The 19,176-nt window shown below is 31.0% G+C and overlaps 1 protein-coding gene across 1 annotated transcript in view; it reads left to right on the top strand.

Moving 5' to 3' along the window:
* LOC147078892 (tolloid-like protein 1) overlaps positions 1–19,176 on the top strand; it is a 332,831-nt gene that overhangs the window by 254,484 nt on the left and 59,171 nt on the right. The window contains exons 2-3 of the mRNA XM_085951264.1: positions 5,187–5,413; positions 6,550–7,106. Coding sequence (XP_085807390.1) covers positions 5,187–5,413; positions 6,550–7,106 — 784 coding nt within the window. The remainder of the gene's footprint in view (positions 1–5,186; positions 5,414–6,549; positions 7,107–19,176) is intronic.

Raw genomic sequence — 19,176 nt, 5'->3', positions numbered from 1 at the left:
TACCTACAGAAATGTTGATAATTTCTGCCATTTCTAACAATTACATTTCTCTAAAAGCAGGCTAGTTAAAATTTCACGACCGCTAGTACTTAACAAAAACACTCCTGTCAAAAAATCTCTACTACGCTTCTGGATGAACGTATGTAACTAACTATCTAGGATTAATTTTGGCCACAGCAATCAAATTCAGCTTTACGCCCAAGTAGTCTGCCAGTCGTGCTCAGTTGGATGTCACAAATACATGGATAATGACGTTAAATTCTCTCATTAATCATAGGTACTATAAGTAAATATTATATTTTTATAATTAAAAAAATCAGACGCTATTAGGCAAACATAAAAAAATAAATTAATATTACGCAGAAGTAATATTCAATCAAAATTTGTGTTTTTTTACTACAATATTTCCATTTAGGGTTAGTATAATTAATATTTGGCCGTAATATTTACGTACAAATGATAGTTTTCATTGAGACAACATTTACTTGGTACACATAATTCTATTTTACAAAATTGTTTTCAGTAAAAAAATCGAGAAATTTCAATTAATTTTAAAATTGTTAATTTTCTTATCTAAGCTTTATTATTGTAGGCTGTATTTTAAACGATTTTTAGCCTTGTTTCCTTTATATTAAAACTCATTTAGTGCTAACACCGCGACTGGCGCGTTTGAAGTCGTTGGCCATTAGATATAATTAACGTGGTAATTAAAAGGTTAGCAGTGATTGTGTTAAGGGTTAGTTATTCATATTATGAGGATAGTATAGATCAAGGGAAATAGACACAATTATTACATTATATTGCAACCATCTTAATGACGATTTATTTAAAAAATCTTTCAATGTAAAGTTCAACCATATTACAATTTAATTAAATTTTTAATTAATAAGGAATGTAAATGTATCCTTGCAGTTGGAATTCTTAAGTCATATATTAAAATAAGTATGTAGATGTTGAGATCATATAACCATCATCAATTATCTACTTTGAACTATCGTTAAAGTGTTAGTAACAAAATTAAGGAGGCAGATAGTTTTGCATACAAATCTGCAACTGAAATATTTTCGCGTTCACCTGAACTCGTTAAGTTTATCTGAAAAATCTGCGAGTAACAGTAAGTTTTACTGCCAGCTGTAACATTTTGATGCTGTTGTTAATAATACTACGTAAAAGTTTGTTTTGGCTATTATAAACTTGGTAAGAGTGAGCCATGAAAGATACTTTGTGTAGTAAAATAACTAACTGGCAAAAGTATAGCTTTTACGATTCTGACCAAAAGGATCTTACCTTTTCACTGCCAGCCAAATTTTACTAGGTGGACACTTGTAGGCCAGCTATTTTTGAAATAAAATAAATCCCTAAAAACATATATCGTCACCTCAATACTATAACTAGCTCTTGAATAATATGATTCTACATTTCCTTCTCTATAAATTCATAAAACTTAGTAAGTCAGAAGTCAATGGGAACTGTATCAATTTTGTGTTTGAAAATATAAGATAACTTTAAAACCATAAATTCATTAAATAAATAAAATAATATATCTACAATCTTTTTTTCATATAATTTAACATTATTTAATTATTATTCCCAATTAGACAAGCATAATTTTCTATTTTCATTTTAAATAACAATTATAGCCTAGATTTATGTTAATCAAGTAAAGTTTAAATTTAATTTTCCCAACAATGACCAAATTAGAGTTATCTTGTTGTAGTATTGGGGTGATGATATATGAAATAGGAACAGAATGATAAATATTTGTGAAAACTTACAAAATCAACATGTTTCTCGAGTTTATCGTGAATATTTTACACTAAAATGATAAATATTGTTTAAAAAAAATACACAGACAGTTAATGCAGAAGTTACGACGTTTACAAGAATGCACGAGTTAACTCGTCTATGGCCTGACACGACAAACATGCTTTGACGAGTTAACTCGGCTCTATCAGTAATCAGGTTTCAATTCAATTATGTTTGTTCAGTTCTGTCGAGGTCTTCCATTCCTCTAGATGCTATTGCAAATTTCTTATATATATCACCTTCCCAAGCCAATATCGATCATATTTATGTACATACCTACTTACATCATATTACTTTCTGTGACGCGTTTATTGAAGTAAAGACCCGACGCACTAACTGATAACATTAAAGTAAAAAAATAAGATTTTGATATATTTTAATAATTATATGACTAGTTTCAATTGTTTCGAGGCCCCTTTTTAAAATTTCTAATGAATCGATTGCATCATCCGCGTCAAGAAAAAATGCTGCATGTTTTGAGACGTAAGTAGGTATATGGAGAGTTGTATAAGGACAGTAAAGTTATAAGAGTGATAACTTATTTTTATACGATTTAAGTAGAATACGTAAAGTAAAAAATGTGGAAAGATGTAGGAAGTCTGAGGCTTCAACGACAATAAAAAATGTGATTCCGGAATTGGCCACGTGTCGGTTCGTTGTGCTCATGCACATCACTTGGTATTGCAATTTTATAGTGTGATTGACGTTTAAAATAAATCGTCCCGACTCGCCACACTTACTAAAAAGCTACTCTAGATACGGAATAATATAATTCATTGGTTTTTGTTTTTTTTTATATATTGTTTATCATATTCAGAGATCATTACATCAAATCAACAGATCCGATAGATTTGCGAAAGTGAGAATGTGGACAATTGGGAAATCAAACAAAAATATAGCCTCGAGGAAAAGATGAAAGAAACTAAGTCCACATACCGTAATGGACGATATATCTACTCATTGAGCATTGATCCCCCGGAAAATATACAAAAAAATAACGATATCCGAGACTCGACTATGTCAGATGGAGCCTTCTGTAATTTCTCCATAAAAATCGCTGACGCCAATTTCAGTTTGACGAAACTGCCACTTATATATGCAAATAAAAGTAAATAACGTAGTATCTTATTAGGGTTTGTGTGAAAAATAGTGGTCCATATTTGCTATCTCTTTTATATGTTTAGGCTACATCACTATAACAGAAGATTTTCTTAAAAATCTTTAAAAACATATCAAAAAAAAGGTTAAAATTCTAATTCAATTTCCGTCAATACAAAAATAAATCATATTTTTTGTCATATAAGTGAAGGTAACGGCGGTAATAAATTGATTTATAAATGGCATCAGGATTATTGTAAATAAGCGAAATTTGAAACACCTCAGATAGTGTATTTATTAGGAATTATTCGAAAGAATTCTTAGCTTAATAAAATATGAGTATTCGATACCATTTAGTGTATTTTTTCTGTTTTTGATATCTCAAATGATTTATTTTTAATAAAAAGAATGCTACAATGTCAAATAATAAGTTTTAAATATTATTTATTACAAACTAGTAACTTTTATAATATATGTAAAACTATTTGGAGCAACCCTATAATTTTCTAAACTGACCAGAGTACTGAAAAGTCAAAATAATGGCTTCACATTAAATCAAGGTAGGTAATGTATTACACAAGTTTATAATGACTACGTAAAACTTGGGAAGAAAAATTCATTTTGACTTTTACACTTTGAAAAGCTTAACAATGGTACTTCTATTACGATGTTTGTTTAGTATTTATTTACTAAGCAATAACAGCTTTTACAGGTTGAAACTTTTTTACTGCGTGAACCACAAGTGAGATTGTTAAGAATGTAATGATTTGTTGTAAATTAACAAATTAATGGGTTGCCGATAATTGAATGAAATATTATAAAATTAATACACTGGTGATTAAGTTAATTAAATCGTCTTCAAAGTTAACTGTTCTATAAATGAGATACTCTTCGCAAATGATTGATTATTATTATGAGTATTCCAAGAAAAACAACTTGTTTTTCTTTAAGTATGATTATAATAGCTTAATACTTAAACAAAAATTTGATTTATTAGTCGTACCCATCTAGACTGAACCTAATCGACGAATAATTATGAAGAAAAAAAAGCTTGAAGCCTAAGCCTGTAGAATTTTTTCAATTTATATTAGAATTTTATAAAATGCAATTCTTCTAGACAAATGCGAATTCAATTATTAAAAGTTTTTAATGTTTGAAGAAGGAAAAGCCAGGCCAAACATTTAAATAATTTGCGATGCAATTATTCATATTAAGATGTTTTTTATGAATAATATTTTCTAAAAACTCTGCGACTTTTGTGTTTAACTCAAGTATCTTTCTCTCAAGGTGAATACTGCGCCTACCAGAGGCACCTAGCGGAAAAATACGATTTCATTATATTTTAAGCTTACAATTTCAGACATTTTTTGATAATTTACATTTTTAAAGTGTTCTAATGCATTGTTACGTACGCATTATTAAAAATACAACCATTTTTTTACTTAAGTCAAACTTAAATTTTATTCACCAAAAAACATTGTGAATTTATCAAAGTATTTCATCATATTAATAAATATTATTTTACAGTCATTATTATTTTTTTTCTAATGAATTCAAAATATTTTTGACAAATCTTTTTTATTTTTATTTTTACAACGTTTTTATTAGCTCGTATTCTTATTTTTCCGATGGTTGTTAATCCAGTACAAATCTTTGCATTCGATTTTTAACTAACTTCCCGACTAGCTAGACATTTGAAACTATTAGAATATATCAGAACACGATGCCAATGCATTTTTTTTTTACTTTTAGCCATTTTTAAGTAGAATTGAATTCATTTTCAGTTAATTCTCTTTTGTATGAAAAGTTATTTTGGAAGAAATCCGTACTATTATTGGTTGCTAAGTGGGTGGTCCTAGCAACTAAATTATTAATATATTATACGTGCGTTACTATGGAAATAAAAATGACATTTCAGTATTCTATATTTGTTTCTTTGTTTTTTATCTACTTCATATCGAGTACAGGTTTGAGCATATTGAGCATAATAATTCAACAGAAAATTTAATAACGTGGTATATAAAAAGTTATTTTTATCTTGTAATATTATCAAATCGAGCTTCAATATTGTGATAATACTCATTTGTGACTGTATGATAAATTAACTTTAAAAAGCCTTTACTAGATACACTTGCTCTGTGGCATATTATTTAATATAATATATGGACTAGATCTAGAAAAATAATCGATAGTTTATATACATAGATACTATTATAATATCCTGTTTTGTCAAAATTACCTTATCAACTATAATAAACAAGATTTTTTTCGTTTTGTTTCAGATAGCTTCATGGGCGATATCGCGATTTCGGACAGCAGGTTCGTATCAGAAGAACAAAGAAACAGATCTCTTCAGCAGGACATAGAGAAGATTAAATCAGAAGTGTTTCTTGAGGGTCTTCAAGTGGAAGAGGAAGGCCTGACAGACATCATCAGGAAACGAACCAGACAACTCGTCCCTGACCCGGAGAGTGTGAAAGGGTATAATGACCCGGCGAGTGGTATTAAGGTTTGATCAGTTTTATTCATATTCTGTCATTTTATACTTAACTGGAATTATTATGCAGTGGCACATGGGTGATTCACAGGTGTGAAAGTTTTGTTTACTACAATGCCTTTTCCAATACTAGGAAACAATACATCTGTGATTAGTTTTCTCTATTCACACGGTGCTATTGTAGAATGATTCTAGAAATAATTTTTGTATGGCTACCAAATCAAGCATGCTAAAAACGTTGAATAGATAACATTAAAATTAATACAAAAAAATAGTCAAACTCTTTGAGCTGATTTTGATGAAAATTTTACGACTTTTTATTTATTTTGAAAATATGTCATGGCGTGATATTTTAAGAATCGCTAAAGGCGGGAACAGATTGGAAATATGCCACGCAACGCGACGTGTATGGAGTGACATACTATCTTATCATTTGTATTGTGTATTATAGAACATACATATTCTTTTAAGGCGACTTTTGTACGACTATTGTAATTGTTACAATAAGTGCTAATACTTCGTTATAAACCTACCTTACATAGCTGCCGTAGCGGCCGAAAGCAGTCTTGTGTATAAAATAGATGCGCAGAGGCACCTAGTGGAAAAATACGAAGCTTGCAATTTGAGACATATTTTTGATAATTTACAATTTAAGTTGCATTAATTAATACATATGTATCTGAAAACATTAAAAAGAAACATATTTTTTATTTTAAGTCAACGATAAACTTACAATTAAAAAAAAATGTTATAAAATGTGAATTGGTTAAAGGGTCCTATCTTATTATTACGTCATATTATTATTTTCGGGCCATATTTAATATTAAAATTTATTTTCTTAAGTTTTCCATATTTTATTGAAGAGATTTTTGACTAATTTATAGTTTTCATATTTTTTATATTTATTTTGAAAAACATAGATTTTTATATATCTTTTATATATATATATCCTTTTTATTTATATAAGGCGACGTGGCGTCGGATGTTACTAGTTTTGTATCTGTTCTATAATATACATCAGAAAATATAAGATATAATGTCATTTTACATGCGTAACGTTTCGTTGTGTTGCGTGGCGTGTTTCCAATCTATTCCACTTTAAGTGTTTTTATTATGTTACACGTATTGATATTTTTATTCTGTCTTAGGGTCGAGTGGATTTAAAATCAATTGCCAGCATTGGAACCGATACAATTAGCGAAGACTCCAACCATCGTCACAATACTGTGGACACAGTGATAATTCCAACAGACAAAAATGTCTTTAAGATAGATTCCAACGAATCGATGGAAAATGAAATACAAAACACATCACAAATTACAAAGTCCGCTGAGAGCTTAGAGCAAGAAGGGATTTTAATAGTAAACATATCAAGTAGTAATATATTGACGTCTGACAGTATTTTAAGTATCTCTAAATCTAGGACGGAGAAAAGTAAGATAAAAGATGAAAATTTGGAAGAAAAACGAGGAAAAATTCAAAGCAACAGCCAAGAAATCACTGGTGATGGAAATGGAAATATTCACAAAGTAAAAGAGGTTGCTGTGAGAATTATCGATGATAGAACTACTACTGTACGAGGACAGAATACTTTAGGAAGATCAGGTGAACATGAACAGATTGGGACTAAAGATACTGGAGAAGTAATTGAGAACAGAAGTGCGAGAAAAAAGCATCGTAAACGAAGGCACGGGAGACGAAAAGGGTAAGTTACCATTTAATTTGTTTTTAATAAATCGATAATTAAGTTAAATAAACTATGTAAATAGTAATAATATAATAGGGATGGTGGATTACGGTTAAAAACGTCATGTATTCCGGTACTATCAGCAAAATCTAATAATCGAGCCAGTGTCTCTGATCGTAACGATTGACACATTACTCTGAGCAACGTTTGCTCTTAGCTGATCGGATTCCTTTTGACATTCTTAGAGCAACGTTTACATTCATATACCTACACTAAATTTTCATCATAAAACATATCATCTCTTGATAATGTTGCCTCTACAATGAGCCCGAAACGTCGAGTAAAGAAGGAAAAAGGATACACGGTGGAAACCTAAAAATCCACTACGATAAAAAACAACCGTGAAAGCCTCAAACACTGTAGTAATTATATATGATCGAGATTTTTTAAAGTTATTTGTGATCATATTTGCCTTTTGGGCAATCATATGCCGGATTAAGGACTATAATATTTCGCGCTTAGAGACAATCATAACATACTGGAGTCTTGGAATGATTATTAGGTACAAAGAGTTACATTTAAAAACGTTACGGCTGACGATTCTTTCAGCAAAATCCAATATCTTATCTCTGATAGAAAATGATACAGAAAACTGTCATCCCTCTTTTACACTAAATGACGTTCATTAGTTAAACAGAAACTTTTTCAGAACCCATCAGCCGAGGTCGATCCACTGCTGGATGATGGCCTCCCCTAGCTCCAGTCTTTTTGGTCTGCAGTTCTTTGCTGCCACGCATGTACACCGAACTTTATAAGCTCGTTGATCCTGTGGATGTTTTAGGGCGTCCCCGTGGGCGTTTAGTGCCCCTTGTGTACCATTGTATGACGGCATTTACCCAGCGGTTGTCCATCACACCGCGTAATATTTTCTGCTTTCTTATTCATTGGTATCTTTTGTGACTTACTTTAAGAGTCCACATTTCACATAAATATGTGAGCGTTGGTAGCACACATTGGTTGAACACTTTACTCTTAAGACACAATGTAAGGTCACCATTGAAAATACTATTAAGGCGTCCAAATGCACGCCATGCCATTTTGGTTCTGCGATTAATCTTGTCATATAATATATATACCACCATCAATTTATTGACATTTGTTGTCCAAGATAGACGTAGTAGTTGATTCGCTCAATTAGAGTGCCATTGATGACGATTCAATCATGATAGCCTATTTATGAAACTCCTTACGATTGATTATTGCTGACACTGAGTATCCCATGCATTCGGTGATAAATACATTTTAACATAATAAACATAAAAAAAAAAAAATAACTATAGAAGTAAATTTTTTTATTTGCAATGGCAGATTCGTGTAAATTTTTATGTTAACAATGTATGTACTAAACAGTCTTATTTTCGCCGTCAACGTTTGCCACTGAGTAAGTACTCACTTATATGCTGACGGCTTGTGAAAAATGTATATAAAAATAATTAAATAATATTTTCGCGATCGATTATTATGTCACGGATTTTGCTGAAAATGCTTCTTCTCGCAGAACTCTTTTCAAGACATAACCAACACACACCTATTTATTACCAATTATATTTTGTACAGCATGGTTATGTTGTGCACAATAATATTATCAATATTATTATGGCATGTTGGCATTTAAATAACGTTAAAGGCTAATTTTGAGTAATTTTATTTAATCGCACCTAATTTTTAATTATTGCGTATTCTTACTGGCATAAAATACGGTGACCCACGTCCCACATGTCATGGCCAATTTTATATTATATTGAATGATAAGATTAAAATGATATAAACTTATTTGTTGTCAAATAAAATATTATAAAATTATGTCACAGTTCAATGTATTTAGTCACGTCATAGTAAATATGTAATTTTTTCGTTTTACAATATTTATTATATGTAGTATGAATATAAAAAAAGGTTATCAATAAAAATATATAGTAATGTCAGGTAATTTTATTCTGATTCTGTTACAATATAGTACTGAACTTATTTTAAAAGAATGTTTTATTTACTTGGTGAATCCTGATTTTAAATCGATAAAAATGAGTTAATAGTAAGATCATAATAATGGAGTAAATATTGGGCGTCTTAAAGTGTAAGGCTTCGGCCACATAGGCAGGTGCTTCGCTAGTCCTGAGCTAGATGCTATGCTTGTCTACTAAAAACACTACTGCCACATTGCACGTTACAAGCTACGTGATTAGGTACAAATTCATTTGACATTTGGGAGCGCTCAAGTCAACAACGATATGTCACTTTCTAAACTAACCAGAAAGCTACTTCTCACAGAGAATTTAAATTTAAAATTTCAAATGTTGCAAATTCGAACTTGTTGGGTGCATAATATCAATTCATCCCATGCGTCATTATTCATAACCTAAAAATATACGGTTTTTGACGTTTGTCATACTGAAGAAACATCCGTCATCTTGCAAAATCCATAGACAATAGCAAAACCAATAGGTGACACAATAAAAATAACCAACACGTTTGTTCGCTGGGAGACTCACGAGGTGACTCATAATCACGTAGCGAGGCGCGAAGCGTGCAGTGTAGCCATTACGATAGAATAGTGTGCGTTCGTTCGCTAGGATATGTCACCTAGCACGTAGCCACCGAGCAAGGCACCTGCCTATGTGGCCTTAGTCAAAAATTAAAGTTTGGGTCAAAACAGGCGAAGTCAATAATAATTATTATTATCGATATAATCGATTTAAAATATATTGTCAGAAAGAAAAAGAAAACCCTCATTATATAAACCGAAATAAGAGTAAAAGAGGACTTAACCTCTTAGTGTTCTCTTAAGTTAATAAAGTTTTTCTGTTGGTACAATTTTAGGGCAGCCAATTAAAGATATATTTAAAATGAATTATAGCGCCTGAATACGTACTTTGCTTGCAGCAATAGTGTGTATTTTAAAGAATTGCGATGATAACTGTTTACACGTAAAAAGTGCTGACTATCTCGCTAATCACACTCTGTGAGTAAGCGAGACGCGATGTTGTCATTTTATAGTACTATTTGATAGGTAGTGAAAATCGGTTAACCTCAAAATGAGTCTGCGCGGTGTAGTTAATTTTTTTACCAGCAGGTTCGCCACTAGCCAAATCAACTGTCGTGTAAAAATCAAGAAGCTTTCGAACTTTTTTGATTCATGTATTCAATCTTGCATCTTGCGTGATGATACATGTTTACACGTGCACTTTCTTGTTATGGCCGAGTTAATGCGTACTGACATCAGTAAGTCCATGAACGTGTAAACGGGTTATTTGATTGGTTGTTGATGTTTTTGTAAGTAATATGTATGACATGTAAGTCGTACGTATGCAGTTCATCGTGGGACACTTATTCGTTCACCGCAGTACGTGAAACATGAGTTCGTATAACATTTTATCAAATGACGAGTTCTTCGTTGAACATTTCACCGTGGAATACATTTGTACATTGTACATGTACATTTGTAGTGGTTTTTTATAACATACATAAAATGGGTTATTTGTCGGGTAAAATAACAAATATCTACAATCACATTATTAGAAATAATAATATGATGACAACGAAACGACAAATTATTATAATTACGAATAACAAACACTTCAAAATGTTTAGTTATATACTTATATTTTAGTAGTTATTTCACAATAATTATTGTATTATACCCAAGATTTGTTTAATGCTTTAATCTTTAATCCGTATATGTGCAATTGGTTAATTCAATCTGTTGACTTGAAACTAGTCTTGAATGTCCGGCTAGTACGGCTCTCGAGGTACAGTGCGTAAGGCGCTAGCCTACCACCTGAGAGTTCTGGGTTCGATCCCGATGTGGATACACTAGTTATGTGTTTTTCTCAAAGCCTGGGTGTTTGTTTATAAATAAGTCTAAAAAAATTGCTAATACCTACATAGGTACACGATTTGAAAACCCTGCTGAGAAATATAATAACCACTAGAATAAAAATACGATGTCCAGCAGATTCGAACCTGCCCCATTCGAGAATGGCAACTATGTGCCCTGACCACTATGCTTTAGGTATCTTATCTAATTAATTAATAATTTTTACAATACTTTCTAAAGCGTTTTCTAATAGCGTTAGGAAAAGTAAGTTGATCATTAACGATAGGTAGGCTCAGTAACTGTGGTCTATTTATTTCTAATATTTCATGGTAGAATAATTTATAATCACCCTTCACCCGTATGATGGTATGAAGTAATTTTGTGCCTTTTTCAATGGGATACGAGACCAGAAAATCAATCGTATGTGTGCTAAAAATATTTTAAACAGTGCGTTCTTTCAGTTTTGATCTATTTATGAAACTGGAGCGCTTTCCACAGATTAAAGCCTACAGTTTGAAAGTTCACAAAGTCGGCTTTTAAAACAATAGTGGCAGCACGAACCAAACTGCAGGCTGCCGAGTTGAACGGAAACTCTTACAAAGGCACTGCGACACATCCTTCCCTGTTATCTCACCACCCCACCTGGTTCAACTCTGACTCCAATAGTAATTTTGGAATGATAGAAATTCGGCCTATGCAATTAATCATGATATTAATTGAAATGTTAGACTCCCACTTTAAACTCCAGAAAGCAATAACTTTATTCTATATCGACTTTAGAAAGGAAAAAGGGCGTAACCCTCAGTTTTTAAAATAGGTTTTATTACACGACTAAATACACATCGTGTCCAAATGATATAAGCTGCAAATGCCGATTTATTATCTAAATCTAGCTAGCAATTAAAAAAAGGGGAGAGACGTGGGAAAAAAGATTTAACCATCATTTTTATTGTTTTTTTTTTTAATTAGTTCAATAATAAATATCAGCTTTACAAATACAATAACCAAATTATTAATTATCATGCACTTTAAGGTTATGTATATTTTGTATTTTAACTTTGAACGAAAACCAAGACAAAAACGTGTGTGTGCTCCTGTCAAATTTGATTTGTGTGGATTACGCCCCTTTTTCTTTCCATAGTCGATATTTATTTCGGTTGTCAGATGCATGAAACAGATTTTTTAATTGTGGGGTTACTGGCAAAAGTTGTTAAGTATCGAAATCATGTTATAATGGAGTAACTGCAATTTGAAGTTTGATATACCATCTAAAATCAGGCATAATGCTAATTTATTTGTGTTTTATGTGTATATTCTATAGGTACTTCGGATGACCTTGACTTTTCCTCTACTATACATATTTATATAATATGGATACATAATCCGTTTTATCTCCAAGTACTTAAATTATTGACTTACCAACTTTTGGCAGCAACCCCAATTAAATTGATGTTCAATTCAACATGCTATACTCATGTGCTAAATTATATCAATACATTAAGCAGCAGAAAGAAACTCTTCAGCCAAGTACAAATAGGCGAGTTTCGGGAAAAAATATTATTTAATATTATTATTTCAATAGTTAGAGTTTCATATTTTGTGTTGTGTCATTAATGCTTGAATGAAAATTGCGCCAAAATTTAAAAAAAATGGCTGTTATAACGAAAAGCAGTTAACCAGCAAACGTGTAATGATGTACAAGTCTACTAGAACAGATAGTGAATAGCTATCGACTTAAGACTAATTTTGTGGAGTTTGTTTATTAGGTAGTTACCTAACACAATCACTGCTGACCTTCTAATTAATATTTAATTACCACATTTAAATATCATGTTAATTAAATTGTATCTAATAGCCAGGTAATGCAAACGCGCCAGTCGCGCTGTCGGCATTAAATGAGTTATAATATTATAATGTTAATAATTATATAAAAATAGAAATATAAATTTATATAAAAAAAATAATAGTTATATAAAAATAAATAGGTCTGATTTGAATGTTTTATTTTATGTAGACATACTATGAGTTATAATTAAAAAAAAAAAACATACGATAGTTTCTATTTTTATATGGCTGTTTGAACACCATCATGCGGCCAATTATTATAATAGATTAATTTATAATTTCGTTTTACCATTGTTCTCAATGTAAGTATGTAAAAATCTGTACATTGAAATTATTGACTAAATCATTCACTATTAACTATTTATGACAAAGTTCACCGTTATAAATCCAAAACATGATTTACTGAAAAAAAATCGCCGCAGTTCAAGTTACGATTGAACCAGAAATTTTAAGACTGAAGGAGAAATGAAAAGGTGCTATCATCTAGCAAAAGATCAATGTCTGACCAGTCAAACGTCTGGCCAAATTCTACTTGTCTTATCAGAAAGCAAGACAAAGTATATTTTCTCGTCTACATCGATGTAGTTTTTGGCAACCATATTTCAACATACATAATACAGCTCCAAACCCTACATATCGGAAATCGGGTCTAGGACGATTTGGCACCGGGACAACTGGACGCCACGGAATTCGAAAATAAATAGACGTTAGGTACTTATAGGTCTATAATATATAATCTAATATTATTATTTATATTTAAATGATTATATTATGATTTAATAGTTGGTGAGAATGTAAATTATGCAGACGTAAATAATGATTTAATCTTGCATGTGTTTAAGTTCCAACGAAAAAAGAGTCTTTTATTTTATATAAAGCCTTAGGCATGGTAATTCTCAATCCGTAATAAAGAATACATTATGTTAAGAGTAAAATGAATTAAAACTACTAAGTAGTAGATAGAAACTAATTAAAATACCTTGTCTACGTCCTGTATACGTGTCTACGACAGTGCGGCGTCCAATTGTCCGGAGTCCAGTCGTCCCATTCCCCGGATATCAGTACAGGAAGTATCGGATGTAACCTTTGGCGCGAATGTTGCCAAGCACATATACCGCTTATATAAACTATAATACCAAATCCAACGCACAATGTTGCGAAATGAAATAACATTTCAGCGAACGTTGCCACGCGCTCATACCACTATATAAAAGTACTGAAGTAGATATCGGTTAAGAGTATTAATAGTTTTGGGACATTGGGCGAAGTGATAATATATCGCACCATCGCAACTAAACTGCCACAATCTAAAAAACGTCAAACAGAGAAAATCAGCTTTGAAGTTTTTACCTTTCGCATTTTTGTAGTGTTTTTGAAATATGTTTAGATATTGAATGAAGTTTTGACTTGAATTTGATGACTTAGAGATATAAAATATCGGTACATATACTATAAATGATAGACAATGAAACGTAGTAATTAACTCAAAACACTTAAATTTGGACTTGTTAATAATAATAATAATTAAATAATGCTGTTACTAGACGTATATTATCTTATACCTACTAGTATACATACATATGGAATAAAAATGAATGTATTATATAGAGGTGGTATGAGCGCGTGGTAGTTTTTGTGCCAAAGGCTACTGCAATATACTTATTTCAAATAAGTAGGGTTTGAAGCTGTAGGTGTAGTCCATGGCCCTCACGAAGGGGGGGCTGACAGGGCTATAGCCTGGGGGCCCGTGCTCAGGAAGGGCCCGGCGTGACGAGTCGACCAGATAAGTGAGATAAACACAGATCATAAATTTGCTCTAACAGTAAAAAAAGTCGGCTGCGGCGCTATTCTGCTTCAATACTGTTAATAATTAAAAAAAAAATGGTTTTACGATGCAATTTTAAACTGCGGACAACTCCATAATTCAAATGGATGTACATATTAAAACTACAGAAAATCGCTAAAAATACACTTTAATTTTACCGCGTACGCCATTTGGAAAACGCTACTGCAGTGCGTCACACTTAACGATAGGTAGGGGGGCCCGCTTCAGGATGTGGGGTCCATGGTGTAGTCTATATGGATGACGTTGAAATGCTGGCGTCAAAAGCTATATCGAAGAAACCACGAAGATTGCCTCTGCCTTGCTTAGTTATAAGTAGAGTGTGGCAAGACACATACAGTTAATTATAATGATACACATTCAAATTTAATTTAATAACAATATTAACATTGACGACTGCCACGTTATAACGGTTTATGATAAATAACTAAATTTACAATAAAATACAATATTAGATCGCAATGAATGACGTACCCATTGGCTCAAATAACATCACAATGCCTTTCATTTCTAACAATTTACTATTCAATTTGGTAAAATTTCAATATGTATTCTACAATAAAATATAAGTAGACTATTGAATTGGGGAACCCCAATGAAAACTAACAGGATGGCCAACCTCTCTATGGTTAGCTGCAGAACCAGCAACGGCGGGCGATAGTGAAAATAATTGTTTGCAAGTTTCCCGCACTGGCCTAAATCGGATACGCTCTGCCTTCTGATTGCAGAAGTTATCAGTCGACTGAGAGACTGAAAACATATACATATATATATGCTATATTGCAGAATGCATAGACACATCCCGTGGGTATATACAAGTTGGGATGTGACTAAGGGCGGTTCATTTCTAAAGGTGGAAAATTTGGGAATTTACATTAAATAATTACAAGATAAAAATAACTTTTTATATACAACGATCAAAAAAATTTGTACTTGATAGAAATAATACTGAAATGTCATTTTGACATGTCATATTGATCTCCATAGTAACGCACGTATATATTAATAATTTAGTTGCTAAGACCCCTGACCCCCTAGCAACCAATAATGGTGTCGAAATAATTTTTCATACAAAACAGGATTAACTGCAAATGAATTCAATTCTACTTAAAGATGGCTAAAAGTATTAAAATAATGCATTGGCATCGTGTTCTGATATATTCTAAAAGTTTCAAATGTCTAGCTAGTCGGGAAGTTAGTTAAAAATCGATTGCAAGATTTGTACCGGACAAAGAACTACCGGAATGTGATAATATTATATGAGCTAAGAAAAATGTTGTAAAATAGTATTTAAATCTAAATCTAGTTTGAATGGATAATTAGTAAATAATTAACTTATTTTTTTATAGATTCGTAGTTAACATTGCCGTGATACGTCTGTAGAACCATAGGTAGATTTAACCACCAATACGTATTAAATTTTAAGTAAGTTCTTTCCAAAGAATGACACGAAAATATGCATTTTATAATATTATTGATTTCGGCTTTATTTTCATTGACATTTTCACGTGATAAACATAGCTCCAATGCGAGATTCATTTATTTACTTTTACAGTTGGATACATTTTGTATCTCAAATCAATATATCATATTGGAGGGTCTTGTCACTAAAAATTTTGTTTTATTGAATATCATTATATTATATATGTATTATGTTTGCATATTTTTCTTTTTAATTATTCTATGAACTCTGTAAAAACAGTGCATCTTTCTCAATATTCGAAAATATTATTCAACAATAAATATTTAAAGGGACGATGATAATTCTGAATTTATGACTACAAAAATTTACTTACTGACTTATTCTTAGTGATAAACAGTTCAATAATATTGTAAGAATTATTGTAATTACCCAAATTTATAGCTATTTTTACTTATTATTTTTTTAAATTTGTTGATCCCTTGTCTGTGGAGGTCACTAATCCTGCGTGTACTCAGAGAACCTGTAAATCCATTGATGTAGGTATATAAAAAGGCTTTGAGTTGATGATATCTTATCAAAATGCGTTATAGGGTCGATTGAATGTTCAAGAGATGTGGAATAAAACGGTTTGTATGTGAAAATTAAGGTGACACATATCGCCTAGATAGATATAGGCCGATAAAGCATTAAACAATGCTCCTTCCTGAGACATAGTTGAATTAGAATGATCTAGATGTTTACATTTATTTACTATCGAACGTACCTACCTACTTCGTAAGGTGGCATTGTCTGGTCACTCTCGGCAGGTAAAATATTTGTTAAAATAATCAATTTTTATACAAAATCTGACGAAATTTAAACTAACTCCTGGTTATGAGACTGCCAGTAGCCGGTCTGGGCCTAATCCCCGAAGCGAATATAATATGTTAGTATTTGAAAGTTCTTATACACAAATAATATTTATAAAAAAACACTGATCATAATATTGAGTTTATTTAAGACAAAACGCAGGAATTTCATTGGAATTGTGTTTAATGGCGGTGTCTACCATATGGTTAATCTATTGAGTTTCACGTATTTTTTCATCTAACTTTTGTAACCTATTGAAGAGGTTAAATTTATAATTTTATTGTTAGTGATTTTTTATATTTCTTTATTCAAGCATCATCCATTTCATGGAAATACATTATTTTTATGTTAAAGTTTTGTTGCATAGTTTTTTTACTTACTGTACTGTACTAGGAATATCGCATTGGTCAAATAACTAGTAGTAGATTTTGTGTAATAAATAAATCTTGTCTATTTTAAATATGCCAGAATATTTTTTTACGAATATATTGTCATTATTATATACTAACTGTTAAATATATTATACTATATTGGTCACGGTGTGCTTTGTTATTTTTTGAAATTGTTATAATCATTTACATTTTATACAATAGGCAATGTTCTACTTAGTTTTTTTTCGTTTGGGTTAAGTCGCCGTTTTTTATGACATTATATTATTTGTAAACAATATTATTTGAAAATTTACGATTCATGTATTTGTTACACCTGACGTTCGATTCAAGTTAGTGGCCTTTAATTTAAACTTCACTGCGGTGTGAACAATCAACTAAAGAGTGGAGCTTCTATACTTAACTATGTATAACGTTTTGACTGTAGTATTTTTTGATAAACTTTTAGAGGTTACAATATAATAATAGGTTTTAGTGAATGTTTATTGTTCTAAAATAATTATTAAAAGGTCTCCGATGTAAAGCGACGTTGTAAACATTATACCGAAGCAGGAAAAACTTACATTTTAATGAAATTTGTAAAGAACTTAGCTCGCTGAATTAGGTTGTTTTTTTTTGTAAATTATACAATATAAAATTTAAGTAGATATGAAAAAAATCTATCAATACAATTAAGTAAACTATCTGACGGTACCAACTAGGTAGATTGTAAAGCCAAATATTTCAATTAAATAATATTCAAAAAAAATCGGTCGTCCTACTATAAATCGAAAATAGATTAATTCCCGCTTTTGGTGATCGAAAGCGCTGATTTTTTTTTATTCCTATTTTCCGTATATTTTAAACAGTGGTAAAAGTAAAATTATAATTAATAGTTCACACGAACTTTAAATAATTTAACGGTTGCTTTGTAAGTGTAAACATAGAATAAATGCACGCATTGTGGATAGTGTGACCCTAACATTATTTATATAGTATTATTGAATTTACAACAAATCTCATGACGTGTTTGAAACTAGGAAATTATATTCAATACTATATTTACTTCAATTCTGTTATATGATACAAAGCATATTTATTTGATAGCTGTCACTGTTGTTGCAATTTTGCCACTACAGTCACACTGTTGTCTCATATATCCAATCGGCTACGTAACGCATACGGCCACTTATTTATTTACATATAAGACGTATGACTATGCATATATCTCTTAAGATTGAATAAATTTCTGTACCTTTAACATAAATTTTTGGTGTGAAATAATAATATAAGTACAAAAATAATAAACTATTTTTTTATTTAACGAATAATTCACAAGATTTTAAGAATGCAACATTCTATTATTGAACACACATAATTTGAAAATACTGAATATATTTTTCAAAAAGATTTTTACTTGAAAATTATTCGTTGAAAAAAATAGTTTATTAAATTATATATTATTATAAAAATAAAGCTATTTAATTATTCATTAAAATATAGTAAACCAACTTTCATCTGCCCCATTCAATTTTGGTTACAAATGCTTCGTTTTCTTTTTGGCTGATTATCGTGCTTCTGCGTAATTGAAGACTCAATCAATTTCTGATAACTAACGGCCATTTTCCTTTGTTATAAGTTATACATGGGATAGTAATATGTACATATTCATATATTTTGGCACAACAAAAATACCATTATGTTACTTCTCGCTAAAATAACGTTTTATTGATTTAATATAACTGAATATCATCTCGCGTATCAAGGAAAACTAATCTCTTTGTACCTAGCGAATGTTTTGATAAAACAAAAATGGAATGCCCGATGTAAGTTTTCTTTTGAAATAACTTTTCAATAGATAACTTTGACAACGCTGAAGTTGTCTA

This window comes from Rhyacophila brunnea, unplaced genomic scaffold (assembly GCF_057557595.1).
Source record: "Rhyacophila brunnea isolate RB1 unplaced genomic scaffold, BYU_Rbru_1.0 scaffold_10, whole genome shotgun sequence".
NCBI lineage: Eukaryota > Metazoa > Arthropoda > Insecta > Trichoptera > Rhyacophilidae > Rhyacophila > Rhyacophila brunnea.
This window is presented reverse-complemented; position numbering and strand designations above follow the sequence as displayed.